This window comes from Onychostruthus taczanowskii, unplaced genomic scaffold, assembly GCF_017590055.1.
Source record: "Onychostruthus taczanowskii isolate IOZ18803 unplaced genomic scaffold, ASM1759005v1 scaffold3, whole genome shotgun sequence".
Classification (NCBI taxonomy): domain Eukaryota; kingdom Metazoa; phylum Chordata; class Aves; order Passeriformes; family Passeridae; genus Onychostruthus; species Onychostruthus taczanowskii.
This window is the reverse complement of record NW_024500349.1, coordinates 25,489,507-25,506,367: the sequence shown is the minus strand read 5'-3', so window position 1 is coordinate 25,506,367 and position 16,861 is coordinate 25,489,507. Positions and strand designations below refer to the sequence as shown.

The 16,861-nt window shown below is 56.0% G+C and overlaps 2 protein-coding genes across 4 annotated transcripts in view; one reads left to right on the top strand and one right to left on the bottom strand.

The window, feature by feature from the left end:
• LOC121337904 (SREBF chaperone) overlaps positions 1–16,119 on the bottom strand; it is a 54,781-nt gene extending 38,662 nt beyond the window's left edge. For 2 of the 3 annotated variants that reach the window (XM_041408310.1, XM_041408312.1), the window contains exons 1-2: positions 15,902–16,119; positions 1,571–1,758 (exon numbers count right to left, since the gene is read on the bottom strand). In XM_041408310.1, the coding sequence (XP_041264244.1) occupies positions 1,571–1,692 (122 nt within the window). In that variant the 5' untranslated portion in view covers positions 1,693–1,758; positions 15,902–16,119. The remainder of the gene's footprint in view (positions 1–1,570; positions 1,759–15,901) is intronic. The other variant, XM_041408311.1, reaches the window with a different exon arrangement.
• On the top strand, positions 14,312–16,767 carry LOC121337905 (WAS/WASL-interacting protein family member 1-like). Its single transcript, XM_041408314.1, has 2 exons — positions 14,312–15,522; positions 16,126–16,767. The coding sequence occupies exon 1, from the start codon at positions 14,571–14,573 to the stop codon at positions 15,519–15,521; it is 951 nt and encodes a 316-aa protein (XP_041264248.1). The 5' UTR covers positions 14,312–14,570; the 3' UTR covers position 15,522; positions 16,126–16,767.
• The last annotated feature ends 94 nt before the right edge of the window (positions 16,768–16,861 follow it).

The following is a 16,861-nucleotide window of genomic DNA, read 5'->3' as shown; positions in this document are numbered from 1 at the left end:
TAATGCACAGCAGCTCAGAGCAGGACCCCAAACACCCCAAAAAGGGTTCTAAAGGGACCAAGGCCTGCAGCCCCACCCCAGGCTGAGATCCTCCTGCTCCCCAGGGGTGTCACCGTGTGCTTGTCACCTGTCCCTCCCAGGGCCAGGATCTGCTTTGCTAAGGAGCTCCTGGAACTCGTGAAAGCAAACAGACTCTTCACACCTGATGGTGTCCTGGAAGGATTTCTGCAGCCTGCAGGAAACCAGCCCCTGCAGAATCCTCAAACGTTGGCACTCAGGAGAGCAGACACTTCCACAAGCCCAGAGTTACCAAAGCCTGGAGCCTCAGCTGCCTGCTCTGAGCAGTGACAGGGCACGTCCAAGCCCTGACCCCGCGGTGGTGACCCTGATCAGATTGTCTCCTCTCCAGGAAATCCTGAATTTCAGAAGGGAATATGCACGTGTTGATCCCTCCCGAAACACCACGTTTTGTGGGTGAACATGTCACACTGCAGCAGTTGTGCTGCATTTGCTGCCTGGGAGAGCTGGAATGAAGAGCCTGGGCCATCCTGGAAGCCATTCCCAAGCAGGAGTGAGGTGACACAGAGACACACGTGGGACTCTGCTGGGTGCAGCTTCCAGGTGAAGAAATGCCACTTTTGGAAAGCTGCACCTGGCAAAGCTGGAGCCAAAACACAGAGCTGCTACTTGCAACCATATCAAAGACAGAGAAATGTAGGAACCACTTGGTTGGGCCTTGCAGAAGCTTCATGTCCTACAGGACAAGAGACCTGAGAATAAAACTGTCCCTGGAAGTGACAAGGAGTCCTGTGGAGCAGGGAAAAACCAGGGAGCAATGCCCCCACTGCTGCTCACAACCACTAAGGGTTCCAGCCAGGAGAAGCCACCTCAGAGGTTATCCACGTGAAAATCCTTCCTTTGACAATGTTTTAACTGAGATGTGCGAGCAGCCCCTGTCACCACCACAGCTCAAAGGAAAACCTGTGTCTGTGTGGAGCTGTCCTACAAACAGGGGAGCAAATCATCACAACGGCTTTATTTTGCCCAAAACAGACAAAAGAATTAAATTCTGCAAGACACAATCTGTACATGCACGTGTGTGCATGGTCTGGGGACAAAGGTTTGCCCAGCCCCACAGTGCCCTGCTGGAGATGATTCTGAGCCCGTGGGACATTCCTGGGAATAAAATCATATCCACCTGCAAACTAGGGATCCAAATGAGGGTCCATAAGGAGAGTGGGGAATCTACTCCCACATGGGCGTGCCAAGCCTGAAACAGAAGAGTGCAGGCTCCAGGGAGAACAGGACAGGCAGGTGTGCAAAGAAAGATCACCTTTCCTTCTCCCCATTTTTAATTCATGGCTTTGGAGTCCACTACCAGGTGCTTGAGGGTTACCTTCATTTCATTTATTGCTTCACTTCACTTATTCAATTAGCTCTTACTTATTAAACCAGATGCAGACACTTCATCCCCGTTGTTTCTTCTGTCCCACAAAAGATGACAAAACCCATCAAGCCTAAGTTTAAAACAGCTTCTGGGTGGGCCCAGAAGGGAGCAGGCAGGACTCACCAGCAGGCCAGGATGCAGAGGGCAGTGAAGAGGATGATGGGGATGGGGTAGGAAGCACAGAGCAGCCCGTGGCTGTAGAACGCCCGCGAAATCCTCTCGCGCAGCCTTTCAGTCAGGGTCATCCTCACCTCCAGGCCATCCCGGGACACAGCAGCGTGGGCAGCCCTGCAGGGAGGCACTGCCTCCAGCTGGGGAGGGCAAAGGGAGAGAAACACGTGAGGAGAAGGGAAATCAACGTTATCAGCCCCTTTCAGAAAGATCCCCAGCGTTCAGGAAGGAACCATCCCTGGCAGGGTGGGCACAGCAGCTGGGGCTGCCCCTGCATCCCTGGCAGTGCCCCAGGCCAGGCTGGACAGGGCTGGGAGAACCCTGGGATTGCAGAAGGTGCCTCTGCCACGGCAGCAGTGGAACTGGATGATCCTAAAGGTCCTTTGCAGCACAAACCACCCTGGCGTTTATTCCTTGGTTCTGTGAAATGGCTGAGCAGATCTCAACCTCACTGTCAGGACTGGACCATCCCTGCTCCAGGAGGAACTCAGGAACAACAGGGGCATGCTGCTCCTGGGGCAAAAAATACACCAGAAGTGGCTCTCTGACCAGCTGAGCTGCCCAAAAGTGCTCTGGGGAGGAGCACAGCACTGGCAACAATTTCTGCTAATTTCAAGGAGGAAAACTTTCTGTTTACTCTCTTCACCTGCTGCCAACAGCAGCATTCTGTAAGAAAACACAGAGCATTCCAAAGCTAGTATTCTTTATCACTTGGGGGGGTTGCATATTAAAATCTGCTATCTTTATTTGCTTTATGCTGTGACAGAGCTCCTAAGAGTGAACAGCAGGAATTGTTCCTGCTCCAAGTAATTTCTGCAAACAGAGATTGTCTAAGCCAAAATAAACCTGTGGATTGCAGGACAAATGTTAAAGGAGAATTTCTTGCCTCTTGCATGGCTGCAAATCCAAGACAAAGCTTGCCTGGAAGCACGAGGGCAGAGGGATGTGCCCACCCTGCAGCCCGCTGGTGACATTTTGGGCTCACTTCAGGTACAAGAGATGGACACGGCACAGAATCCCAGGATCAGTGAGCCTGGAAAATCCCCCAAGGCCACTGAGTCCACCCAGTGCCCCATGCCCACCTTGTCCCCAGCCCAGAGCACTGAGTGCCACCTCCAGGGACACGTCCAGGGATGGGGACTCAGCACTGCCCTGGGCAGCCCCTTCCAACACTGAACCTCTCTTTAGTGAAGGAATTTCCCAAATTTCCACGCTGAGCCTGCTCCCTCTCCTCCTGTCCCTGTTCCCTGGAGCACAGCCTGTCCCCACCTAGCTCCTGCACTCTCATAAAATCAAGGCTGACCAGCAGAGGGAAGAAATATAGAACTTCCCTTTGCAGGAAAAATCAACTCAAACTTGCTACTTTTCCCCAGACAAAAGCTTTTATCTCACTCAACAATAGTTACATGTTCCAAATTCTTTACATTTCTGTCTGAAAGGCTTTACAGCCTTCCAGGGAGCCTCCCTGGACACTAAGGGCAGGGAAACACAGCAGAGCCCACTGGGAGCTGAGAAAATAAACTAACAAAGGTAGAAAACTCCCCCTTTTCTAACACACAGTCACCTGGGGTTTCAGGCATACTCAACTCCTCAGTTTCCCACAAAACGTTCTGGAAGCAGGCCTCAGCATCAGTGTAATAAAAACACACAGCTGAGCCAGTGAAGCTGGAGGGGGGAAACAGAAGGAAAAATCCCAAATAAACCCCCGTTCCGTAGTGCTTTTCTTGCCCTTCAATACATTCAGTAATTTGCTCCATCGTGCTGCCTACATCTGAGCCTCCAAAGGGGATTTTAACCCAGCCTTTTCCATTTACAACCCAGGCTTGGCAAAGCAGGAACAGCATGGTCCTTCTGCCCCTGTTCCAGCATCCCAGCAGGATGCACACAGCCAGGGGCTGACCTGTTCTTGTTCTCAGGTGGAACACCTTCTTGTTCTTCCAACCTGTTCTTGTTCTCAGGTGGAACACCCCAGCCCTGTGCAGATGGAGCTGTGAGGAGCTCCCCTGCCAAGGAAAGACAGGGGAGGAAGGAATGGGAAAGAAGGAAGAATTTACTAAAAATGAGGATTTATGAAGGTCACTGGGTTGGTCTGTGCTGTTGGAACAGCTCAATGTGACGCTCACACACCTGAGGGCCAGGTGGGCCAAAGACCACCAGCAGTAAGAGAGGGGCCACCAGCAGTAATTGCCCCTCCTGGTGCTGCAGGCACTGCCTTGTACCCCTAAATCCACCAACCCACAGAGGCTCCTGGGGATCAGAGAGCCTCCTGCCTCCAGAGCTGCCCCAGAACACGTGGAAGCAGCAGGAGTGACACCAGAGCACCTCAGATTCCTGCAGGAACTGACACATCTCACCTGGGCTCCAGCTCAGATGGTGAGCCAGGACAGAGCATCCTTGCTGTCCTGTAACACAGGGAGGGGTTACAGGTGTTTCCCTCACTCCTGGTTCCTCCCAGCTCACACAGAGCACAGGATCCATCACAAACCCTGCTGATCCAGCCCTCCCCACCCAAACCCAGCACCACAGGCACCCCAGAACAAGGGAAATCTCGGGCTCCCTGCAGATCAGAAAGCAGATCCTGGGTTGTTCACACCCCAGCAAAGCAGCTGGATTTCCTTGCCCTCTGTTGGGCCCTGGAGGTGGCTCAGGGCTCCGATGCTCTCACTGCCACGGGAGCTCCCAAACCTCACTGCCCACCAAGGGAGGAGGGCAGGGAGAGAGGCACAGACCTCAGAAGCCAACTCTCCTCTCCTCAGCAGGCAGGGACCGTCCCCCATCGAGGGCCAGGGAACATTCCTCAGGGCTTCAGAGGTGGGAAAACAAGAGCCTGGCTCCAGACAAGCTCCTTCAGAGAAAAGCTGCACAATGGGCTCTAACAGCAAGGTCCTGCTCTCCCCTGGCATTCCCATGGGAAAAATAAGGGGCTTTGTGCTGCCAGAGGACACGGAGGTCACGAGGAACAGAGCACTTCCTATGGGAAAATCCAGTGCTCTAACCCCGGGGAGCCTGCTGGCTGCAAGGGGTTAATCCTACTGCTGCTGCCAGGAACAAGGCCTGGCTGCAAGGGGTTAATCCCAGCAGTGCTGTCAGGATAATGCCTGGCTGCAAGGGGTTAATCCTACTGCTGCTGCCAGGAACAAGGCCTGGCTGCAAGGGGTTAACCCAGCAGTGCTGTCAGGATAATGACATTTTCAATGTCAGCTGGGCTGACATTCAAAATCCATCTCCAAAACGGTTTTCAGGACATCTTTAAACTTTTCTGCCACAAGAGAAGAACCTCAGTTCCACTCCTGCTTTGGAACTCATTCACTGAATGTGGTTTCCATCCTTTCTTCCTTCCCAAAATACTCCCAGCAGCACCAGACAAGAGCTTGTGGCTGTGGATCATGAGACAGGATAGGATGTTCCACATCAGAGCCACGAAGCACAGAAGTTTGGGTTTTGTGACAGAAAGAGAAAATACCCAAATTTAAAAAAAAACCATGATTTCAAAGTTCCCTCCTTTGGCTGCATCCATCTCCCTTGCACAGAGCTCCCAAACACAAGGAAACAGAGAAGAACAGAGATTGCAAACACAAGGAAACATTTCCCAAGCCCTTCTTCTAACTGTGTGTTAGGAATGAGGAATGGAATGGAATCGGGGTGTAAATCCATCCTCACACCTGCTGAGCAATCCTGCTCCTCCTCCTCCTCATCCCACAAGGGACACAGGAGAGCTCAAGGATGCCCAAAGACAGGGAGCAGCCTGCCAAGGATGCCCAAAGACAGGGAGCAGCCTCCCAAGGATGCCCAAAGACAGAGAGCAGCCTCCCAAGGATGCCCAAAGACAGGGAGCAGCCTCCCAAGGATGCCCAAAGACAGAGAGCAGCCTCCCAAGGATGCCCAAAGACAGGGAGCAGCCTCCCAAGGATGCCCAAAGACAGGGAAAGGATGCCCAAAGACAGAGAGCAGCCTCCCAAGGATGCCCAAAGACAGAGAGCAGCCTCCCAAGGATGCCCAAAGACAGGGAGCAGCCTCCCAAGGATGCCCAAAGACAGGGAGCAGCCTCCCAAGGATGCCCAAAGACAGAGAGCAGCCTCCCAAGGATGCCCAAAGACAGAGAGCAGCCTCCCAAGGATGCCCAAAGACAGGGAGCAGCCTCCCAAATCCCAGCAGTGCTGTCAGGATAATGCCTGGCTGCAAGGGGTTAATCCTACTGCTGCTGCCAGGAACAAGGCCTGGCTGCAAGGGGTTAATCCCAGCAGTGCTGTCAGGATAATGCCTGGCTGCAAGGGGTTAATCCTACTGCTGCTGCCAGGAACAAGGCCTGGCTGCAAGGGGTTAATCCCAGCAGTGCTGTCAGGATAATGCCTGGCTGCAAGGGGTTAATCCTACTGCTGCTGCCAGGAACAAGGCCTGGCTGCAAGGGGTTAATCCCAGCAGTGCTGTCAGGATAATGCCTGGCTGCAAGGGGTTAATCCTACTGCTGCTGCCAGGAACAAGGCCTGGCTGCAAGGGGTTAACCCAGCAGTGCTGTCAGGATAATGACATTTTCAATGTCAGCTGGGCTGACATTCAAAATCCGTCTCCAAAACGGTTTTCAGGACATCTTTAAACTTTTCTGCCACAAGAGAAGAACCTCAGTTCCACTCCTGCTTTGGAACTCATTCACCGAATGTGGTTTCCATCCCTTCTTCCTTCCCAAAATACTCCCAGCAACACCAGACAAGAGCTTGTTGCTGTGGATCATGAGACAGGATAGGATGTTCCACATCAGAGCCACGAAGCACAGAAGTTTGGGTTTTGTGACAGAAAGAGAAAATACCCAAATTTAAAAAAAAAACATGATTTCAAAGTTCCCTCCTTTGGCTGCATCCATCTCCCTCGCACAGAGCTCCCAAACACAAGGAAACAGAGAAGAACAGAGATTGCAAACACAAGGAAACATTTCCCAAGCCCTTCTTCTCCAGCACAGAGTTCTTGCCCCACCCTGCACAGGTGCAATGATCCACCTCCACAGGCACAGAGCCCCAGAGTGCTTTGGGCAGGAAGGAACCTTAAAGATCATCCAGTTCCAGCAAGTGGGAAAACACCATCCTGGGATCCCCAGGATTCCCTGAAGGTGTGACACCATGCAGTGTGAAACAGGAAACTGTGTGTTAGGAATGAGGAATGAAATGGAATCGGGATGTAAATCCATCCTCACACCTGCTGAGAAATCCTGCCCCTTCTCCTCCTCATCCCACAAGGGACACAGGAGAGCTCAAGGATGCCCAAAGACAGGGAGCAGCCTGCCAAGGATGCCCAAAGACAGGGAGCAGCCTCCCAAGGATGCCCAAAGACAGAGAGCGGATGCCCAAAGACAGGGAGCAGCCTCCCAAGGATGCCCAAAGACAGGGAGCAGCCTCAGAAGGCTTTTCCAGCTGCAGCAATTTGATCAGGAGGGGACCCCAGGAACAACCCTGTGTGCATCAGACCAACCCCGCAGCAGCAGCTCAAAATAAAGCCGAGCTAAGCCGGGGAAATCCTCTCCCAGGACACTGTGCCTGCCTCAGGGGGTGCACAGGCAGCAGAGGAGCACCAGGCACTGCTGAGCACAGCCAGGGGAGGGTCCCTTGGCTCCAGGGGTCCCTGGGACCCGAGCCCCTGGCTGGCTGCTCTCTTGGTGCATCCTGGCCACGCTCAGGAATCCCAGGGACCCAGAGAGGCCAGAGCCTGCCCTGGCAAACCCTGACACAAAGCATCCCACGTGATCCCTTTGGAATAATCTCCTCCTCTTTGTTTATCCATGCAGCCGCTCCACAAGTGGCTGGGGAATCACTTTCTCCTAAAAATACCAGAGCCTGATGCAACAGTTACACCCGAGAGCACCCCAGAAACCCCAGGTGTGCAGTGCCACCTCTCCTGGCCCTACACCCCAGGCCAGGCACAGGCACTCCATCCATCCATCCATCCATCCATCCATCCATCCATCCATCCTCCTGCAGCCGTGCCCTCATCCATCCATCCATCCATCCATCCATCCATCCATCCATCCATCCCTGCAGCTCTGCCCGGATCCATCCATCCATCCATCCATCCCTCCAGCCCTGCCCTGATCCATCCATCCCTGCAGCCCTGCCCTGCTCCATCCATCCATCCATCCATCCATCCCTCCAGCCCTGCCCTGATCCATCCATCCCTGCAGCCCTGCCCTGCTCCATCCATCCATCCATCCATCCATCCCTCCAGCCCTGCCCTGATCCATCCATCCCTGCAGCCCTGCCCTGCTCCATCCATCCATCCATCCATCCATCCCTCCAGCCCTGCCCTGATCCATCCATCCCTGCAGCCCTGCCCTGCTCCATCCATCCATCCATCCATCCATCCCTCCAGCCCTGCCCTGATCCATCCATCCCTGCAGCCCTGCCCTGCTCCATCCATCCATCCATCCATCCATCCCTCCGGGCTGGAGCCTTGTGTAAACAGCTTGTCCAGCACAGACCTGCAATGCTCTTCCCTTTCTACTACAGCTAGTAATTCTACTCATTCTATGCCACACCAGGGTGAGCATCTCGGCCCAAGCCTCTTGTTTGGAATACAAAATAGGCAAAGTGCTTTTGGATCATCTGCCTGGGCTTGAGCAAAGTCTTGGGGTCCAACAGCAGAGGGATGTGGAGCTGCTGGAGGGAGTCCAGAAGAGAGGGCTGGAGGCTCTCTGTCTTGGAGCCAGGTTGGAGAGCTGGGAATGTTCCCTGGAGAGGAGAAGGCTCCAGGGAGAGCTCAGAGCCCTGCCAGGGCCTGGAGGGGCTCCAGGAGAGCTGGAGAGGGACTGGGGACAGGGATGGAGGGACAGGACACAGGGAATGGCTCCCACTGCCAGAGGGCAGGGATGGATGGGAGATTGGGAATTAGGAATTGTTCCCTGAGAGGGTGGAGAGGCCCTGGAAGAGAAGAAGAAGCAGTGGCTGCTCAATGCCTGGATTATCCAAGGCCAGGCTGGATGGGGCTTGGAGCTGGGACAGTGGAAGGTGCCCCTGCCATGGCAGGGAATGGAACAAGATGGGCTTCAAGGCCCTGCCCAAGCCTTAAACCACGAACCACGATCCTCTGGTTGTGTGTCATTCACGGAATGGCAACCTGGTCTGCTGTGTGCCATCCTGAGCCCCCAGCACTGCTCATGGCACGGACAAGCAGCAAAGAGGAGCCCAGGCCACCCCAGTCCCCAGCACAGCCCGTGAGGAGGGACACAAGCTCCTTGGGCACAGCCCTGAGAGCTGCCTGGGCACCACTGGAGGCCAGCCCTGAGGGCACAGCACTCCTCATCCTGCCAGCAGGGACAGCCCCTCTCCCACTGCCACGGGCAGGGACCCCCGGCCCAAGCAGTGACAGCCACAGGGACAGCAGGGACTCTGGGGGCTCACTCAGAGCATAACGAGCTTCGCTCAAATTATTCCCAACAGATGTTGATCCAATTTGCTCCTCAGCAGCCCCAGAAATGTCTACAGGGTGGGCACAGCCAGCCCCAGCAGGGCATGTGGAGCCATGGAATTGCTGAGGCTGGAGAAGCCCAAGCGCTCCCACGGCGCTGCCAAGGCCACCACCACCAATTTCCACACTCCAGCTTCCACCTCCCCCTTCCCACACACACACAGGAGGTCACCAGGTTCTCTTAATTAGGGATTACACCTCGTCAATCATCCTCATGCCTGCAGCTGGCTATTTTTGCTTGAATCCCAACCTCAGCACTGTCCTTCCCCACCACCAGCCCAATTTTAGGCCATGTTTAATTGCTCAGACCCATTTCTCACTCCTGAGTCACACGTGCAGCCTTTCCTTGCTTTATGTCATTTACAACTGGAATGTGCACGGTCTGCTCTGGCACTTCAGTGCTGAGTGAGCCCCCAGAGCCCCCCCAGTGCTGAGTGAGCTCCCAGAGCCCCCCTCAGTGCTGAGTGAGCCCCCAAAGCCCCCCCAGTGCTGAGTGAGCCCCCAGAGCCCCCACAGTGCTGAGTGAGCCCCCACAGAGCCCCCCTGAGAACACCCAGGCCATTAACAAGGCTGTTACTGCTGCTCTGAGTACACTCATTTAACCCCAATTTTTCCATCACCAAGAGTCAAAAGGTGCTGAACACTCCAGTTTTGGGGATGCCACACACCACGTTTGCCCCCTCAGTGATGAGTGAGCCCCCAGAGCCCCCCTCAGTGCTGAGTGAGCCCCCAGAGACCCCCACAGGGCTGAGGGAGCCCCCAGAGCCCCCTCAGTGCTGAGTGAGCCCCCAGAGCCCCCCTGAGAACACCCAGGCCATTAACAAGGCTGTTACTGCTGCTCTGAGTACACTCATTTAACCCCAATTTTTCCATCACCAAGAGTCAAAAGGTGCTGAACACTCCAGTTTTGGGGATGCCACACACCACGTTTTCCTCTCTGCTCTTTAGCACCTTCTTGCCATGAGGACATTCCCAGAAAAATGTGTGTCCCTGATGCCCTCTGACAGTCAGGTTTGATTTTTGTCTCAATCCTCCCTTTGTGGCCTTGCTGCTCTTCAAAAGAGGAGCAGAAACGCCTCTGGGTTTGCATCACCCTGACTGCAGGAGTGCTGAAAGCACCCATAAATCAGCACTTCAAGGATTCCTGCCCAGCTCCAGCTCTGCTTTGGTGAGGCAGAGCTGGCCTGGGAAGCACCAGGAGCCAGTCACCATCCCCAGGAGCTCAGTGGAGATTCACTCTCTTCCTCAGTTATCTTCCACCTCAGCAAACCAGGATCTGAGCACAACTCCCATCCCTGCTTCTTCCACATTTCCTGGCTCAAAACTCTCCTTGAGAACAGAAATCAGCATCGCTGCTTAATGACCAATATTAGGAAATAAAACCCAAACCAGCCTGTTTAATGCAGGCAACGCATTCTGTCTGCATGGTTTGGTGTTTATTCCTGCAACGGGCAAACTCAAAATTCCAATCCATGCCTCAATACCTGAACTGCACCTTCTCTGCAACTCTTTTTAAGGGATGTGCCACGACAGATGCTTCAGCCCACAGCTTGGCAGGGCAGGGACAGTTCAAGAGGACAGTAACACCTTCAGGAGTGCCCAGGATGGGCAGACATTGTCCCTGGAAGGACCTGGAGCTCCTTTCCCAGCCCTGCTGTGCCACATCCCTGCCCCAGCCCCACAAAACCTTTCCCAGGTAAAACCACATCCATGCACACCCTCTAAGCAGCCTCCCAAAACCTTTCCCAGGTAAAACCACATCCATGCACACCCTCTAAGCAGCCTCCCAAAACCTTTCCCAGGTAAAACCACATCCATGTAAACCCTCTGAGCAGCCTCCCAAAACCTTTCCCAGGTAAAACCACATCCATGCACACCCTCTGAGCAGCCTCCCAAAACCTTTCCCAGGTAAAACCACATCCATGCACACCCTCTGAGCAGCCTCCCAAAACCTTTCCCAGGTAAAACCACATCCATGTAAACCCTCTGAGCAGCCTCCCAAAACCTTTCCCAGGTAAAACCACATCCATGCACACCCTCTGAGCAGAACTCTGCATTTTCCAAACCCGCAGCCCATACGGGGCCCATTTGTCTCCTAGAAGAAAACCCCTCCAAAAGCCCCCCAGAAATATCATCTGAGCCACAAACCACCCCTGCAGCAAGGGCCAGCTACCACTGGCAGGGGTTTCCTGACTTACTGGAACTAGAGCTCTGGCAAACACAGGTTATCCCTTGAGCTCTATCATTTCCCTGAAAAACACCTTGTGGAAAGGTAAACCAAGAGTGTTCCCGTTTCAGAGGGAGGCCTGGGGGCTCCTGTTGAGTGAAGGGTTTCCACAACCCGTGGATTTGGCAGGAAAGCAGCAGCGTGCCCTTGGCTCCCTGGGGAACACGCTGCCATTTCCACACAGACCCAGCCAGAGCCTCAGCCGTGTTCCCACCCTGACTCTGGAGCTCTGGAAGCTCTGGGGTCAGTCATGGCATTGCCAGGGATCCCCTCACAGGTAGGATGTGCAGGGTGACAAAAGGGAGACAAACCCCACAGTTCTGACCATTTATCCATGAAATGAAAAGCAAAAATGTACACATAACCCTGCACTGCCCTGCGTGGCTCCCCCAGCAATAACCCCAAAGCTGTGCTCAGGACAGTCCCCATGGCTCAGGAGTCTGCACTGCCACATCTCTGGGGCTTGCAGAGGCCACCCAGAGGGACACAGCCCCTGTAAGGTGACACACCTGCCTGGCATTGGTTTTCCTCAGGTTCTGGGTCACAGCAGGGCAGGGCTGAGCACACCAGCTGCCAGGGCTGCCAGCCCCGAGCAGGGACACCGAGCATCCCCAGCAGCACACAGAACCAAACATTTTCCTTTCTAATCATCACCAGCTAGGAAGCCAGGCTCAGGAAATCACTGCACTCTTTCTTCCAGATGGAGAAACAATCCCAAAACTCCTCTGTGAGGCAGCAAGTCCCGGAGTCTGACTGGGACATTGTCCTTTGTAAACAAACCAACTATTATTCCTTCGTCACAATGCTCCACACAAGATTAATTCAGATTTAAGAACTGCAATCCTGCTCCCCTCTCCACTGCCCACCACGCTCTCACTCCAGCTGAATTCACTCTTTTCCTGGGAGGAGAACTTTACTTTTTCCCAGTTATGCCAAAGGCTGTTCTGAGCCTTTGGGGCTGGGTTTTCACCTGAGGACATGAATGAAAAGATTCCCTCCAAGACAGCCACCCTCAATTCCCTGCTCCTCCCTGTCCTGGGTACCTTGGATGTGAGCAGCAACACCCCCAGACGTGGGAACAGCAGCTGCACCACCACAGAACTGCCCAGTTCCTTCAGCTTTTCTTTCTCACCCTTTAATGCACTGCACAAAGGGGAGAAGGGGATTCAAAGGAATTATAATCACAGATATTAGAGGCGAGGAAAGCTGCTTCCACACCTCCTTCCAGTCCCACGAGCCCCGTGTGCCAAGCTGCCTGGCACGGGGACAGCTTGGTGCCCCCCTGCCCCCAGAGCTCCTGGAGAGCCTCCTGGGAAAGGGGAGCAAGGAAAGGGGGGTGCCTGCAGCTGCCTGGCCTGGAAAGGATTGCCAGGAGCTGCTGGAAGGGCTCTGCTGCTGCTGCTCCTCACCCACTACATTCCACTGCAGGCAGGTAATGCTATTTTTGTTCCTCGAGCTGTACCTGTTCTACTTTTTAAATTCTCATCAGAGAGGGGGAAAAAAGGGGAGTTTTTTGGTGCATAATGATCCAAGCTCTGACGCCAGACAGGCCCAGCAACCCCCTGACTGAAAACAGTGTTGAGTAACTCAGTGAGAGCTTGACTAATTCATTCATCATAGGATTCTGACACTTAAAATACTATTTTAATGCTCCTGAGACAAACCCTGATTGTTCAGGGCTCTTTTGGGATGCTATACTTAAATCATGATTGGAAAAATAAGCCAAGCCAAGCTGTACCTGGAAACACAGAGCTGTGTCACACGTTCAGGGAACATCCCGGGGTGTTTTCCTCTCTTCCCAGTCCCAGCCAGCTAATCTCCTTTCTGCATTACACAACAGCTCGTGTAATCCCAAATTTACCACCCTAGTCCTGCCCTCACAGCTCTGGTTTCACAGAGAGGGAGCTCAAGCCTCATCTCTGCCTCTTGAATGAAAAGAAACTTGGTTTGCCTTTCAACAACCCGGAACAACACGTGGATGCTGCATTCAGGAAATTCTGGCACCAAGGCCAAAATCTTTCCGGAGTTCTTTCCCCGGGATTCTCCCAAACACAGCCCCACAACTGCCTCAGCATTGCAAAAGCTCCTCGCTCGTTGGATTAAAGATAACGTAAAGATGTTCATTCTGACTCACACGAGGAAGTCGAGTCCTAAATTTTGACCAAATCCCAAAGTTCATGTTTCAGGGGGCTGATAACTGCAGCGAGCACAGCGCCAGGTCCCAGAGGCCCAGGGCAGCAAAGCTCTCTGGTTCTGGAGGGGTCAGCGAGCCTGCACAAACCCACGGAGTATTCCACTGTCTATCCCACTGTTCCCTTTACACATCCCATCCCTGGAATCCTTTCCCAAAAACCCAGAGCAGCACAGCTGTCTGGTTCTGGAGGGCTCAGGGAACCTGCACAAACCCACGGAGTATTTCACTGCCAGTCCCACTGTTCCCTTTACACACCCCGTCCCTGGAATCCTTTCCCTGCACAAACCGGCAGCACACCTGTCTGGTTCTGAAGGGCTCAGGGAACCTGCACAAACCCACGGAGGATTTCACTCCAGTCCCTTTACACATCCCATCCCTGGAATCCTTTCCCTAAAACCCAGGGCAGCACACCTGTCTGGTTCTGAAGGGCTCAGGGAACCTGCACAAACCCACGGAGGATTTCACTCCAGTCCCTTTACACATCCCATCCCTGGAATCCTTTCCCTAAAACCCAGGGCAGCACACCTGTCTGGTTCTGAAGGGCTCAGGGAACCTGCACAAACCCACGGAGGATTTCACTCCAGTCCCTTTACACATCCCATCCCTGGAATCCTTTCCCAAAAACCCAGGGCAGCAAAGCTCTCTGGTTCTGGAGGGCTCAGGGAACTTGCACAAACCCACGGAGTATTCCACTCCAGTGCCGCCGGGCCCCGACCGCGCGCGCGCAGCGCCGCACGCCGGCCACACCCCCCGCCGTCAGCGTGACCACGCCCACACCCATCCGACCACGCCCTCACGAGAGCGGTTAGCACCCAATATAGGCTTTATTTGCATGGCCACGCCCACACGGCGCGATAGACGCCTTTATTTGCATAATCACGCCCCGGACCACACCCCCTCCTTTGGCCAGCCACGCCCCCGGAAGCGGCGCGGAGGCGGCGGGAGCACGTGGAGCGGGACCGGGCACCGGCCGCGCTGGGGCTCGGGGGAGAGCGGAGCCGGCCCGTGCGCCCGGGCACGGCGGGAATGTGCCGGTCAGGCGCTGGCAGTCCCGAGTATCCCCGCAGGGACAGCAGGAGTTGATGGCGGGGATTGCGCATGAGGAGCCCTGCAGCACCGCGGGGCAGAGCACATCGGGAGCGCCTTGCACCGGGAGCCCTGGCTCGGTGCCGGGGGCAGAGGTGACTCTGATTCCCGGGAACAGAAGTGGGCCAGGCACTGGGCACGAGAAGGGCAAGCAGCGCCCGAGGCCGAGGGATGTTTCTTCCCTTCTCCCCAGCAATGCCCCCGCTGTCCTGCCAGCAGTGCCTGCTCCTTCACCTCCGGGGAAGCGCCTTTGCAGGGCCCTTCCTGCAGCTGCCGACTCTGACACTTGGCGAGAGTCCTGCTGCCTGCAGTTTTCCCGATGTAACACATCCCCTCTCCCGGGGACCCGCACCCCTGTCCCACAGCCGCAGCCCTGGGGGGACCATCCCTGCTGCAGCTCGCTCCGAGCCCAAGGGAACGGAGAGCCGAGCCCTCGGGCCAAGCCCCAGCCGAGTTCCCGGCGTTGCCCAAGCTCCGGCTGGCACACAGACACGGCCGTGGCCGCGGCCCTGAGCACGCAGCTGCTGGCTGACCCCGGGCGAGGCCGTCCCGTCCCGCCACCGATGGCACCATTCCTGACATCCACTCTGCGGCCGCCCTCCCGCGGCGTCAGCTCCAGGGCGAGGCCCGGGCTGCAGCACGGCCACGCCGCTGGCCTTGGCCCTGCACAGCTGCTCCGTGGTGTCCTGGTGGCCAAGGAGTGCTGGGAGTGCTGGGCTTGGGCTGTGGCTCAGCAGCCCCCAGGTCTCATGGCCCTGTCCAAGCACCACTGCACCGTGCTCATCCCAAAGGGCCGGGATCCTGGGAACACGCCCTGCAGGGGGACATGGAGGGTCAGGCCGAGGCTCCTCAGCCCATTTCTGGGGTACAGGCACTGCTTAAGGGCAGGAAGAAGCAGGCAGAAGGCAGCAGTGATGTCACACAGCAGTGATGTCACACAGCAGTGATGTCACACAGCAGTGATGTCACACAGCAGTGATGTCACACAGCAGTGATGTCACACAGCAGTGATGTCACACAGCCGTTCCCTGCTCACTCCGGGCCTCAGCCGCCCCCAGACTTGCTGCAGCTCCGGCGGTGCCCGGGCAGGTGACGACCCGCGGGACGGGCGGCACCGGGCCCACCCCGGGGCGCAGGGCCGGGGTCCGCGTGGCACGCGCGGAGCCGCGGAGCGAAGCAGGCCGCGCTCGCCCCGCTCCCCACCGGTGCACCCGGGCACGGGGGGCAGGCTCGGGGCCCGCCAGGGCACACCGAGCAGGGCAGGGTGCTGGGGGGTTATTTCCAGAGCCGATCGCGGTACCCCCCGCCCGCCCCGCTCCCTCCTCACCTCACCGGGAAGCGGCTCCTTCCTCACCTCCGCCCTTTGACCTCCCAGCAGCCGCGGCTCACGCGCTCCGTGCTTGGCGGGTTTTCCCGGCCTTTCCTTTTTTTTACCGCGGGATGCCGCGGGGTCTCTTAGCTCTGAACCCGCGTTAATCCCGAGCTTTTCCGCCCGTTCCCGGCCCGCTCTCTCCCACCCCCTCCCGCCCTCCCCCCGCTGCCGCCGGGCCCGTCACACAACGAACCTGCCGGTTTCAAGAGGGAGGCAGAGCCTGGGAGCCAGGCTTTGGGATCTCTCCAAGGATAATCATACAGACATCACCCCCATCACTCAGCATTCTGTGCCTGGCACAGATGCACTTCGGGCTGCTGCAGTGCCAGCAGCTCCTGGCCCTCCCCTCCTCCCTCTGCAGACTGTGACAGTGCATTGACCCCGGGCACTGCCAGCACACGGGGACAGCAGCGGTGGCACTGAGCACTGCCACTTCCACAGCCAGACCTGGGGACACCAGGGACCGGTGACCCTGTAGCACACACATGGCCTGACTCCCCTCCCTCCTCGTGGCTTTGCCACAATCCCTGGAGCCTGCCTGGCTTCCCTGGGCTGCCACTGAGCAGCAGCCACAGCCCCGAGCTTGCCAGGGCTCCCAAAACTCTAAGGCAAAGGCACGTTCCCAAAGCAGCATGGGATGGGTCACCGAGTCTGTGTGGAAAACCAGGAATGTGTCCCACTGCCAGAGCTGCTATCCCAGCTCTGGAGCTGCAAGGACCTGGAAGATTGCTCTGGACTCTCACACGTGTGTGGGACGTTTTTATCTCCCAGGATAAATGGGATACCCCAGCAGGAGCAGCTACCAGGAGACCTCCAGGCCTGAGCTGTGCTCCCAGCCATGGGAAAGGCCCCGTCCTCATCCAGGCTTGGGAGATGCCCATTCCTGTTCCCTGCCAAGGAGCAGGTGGGGAGCAG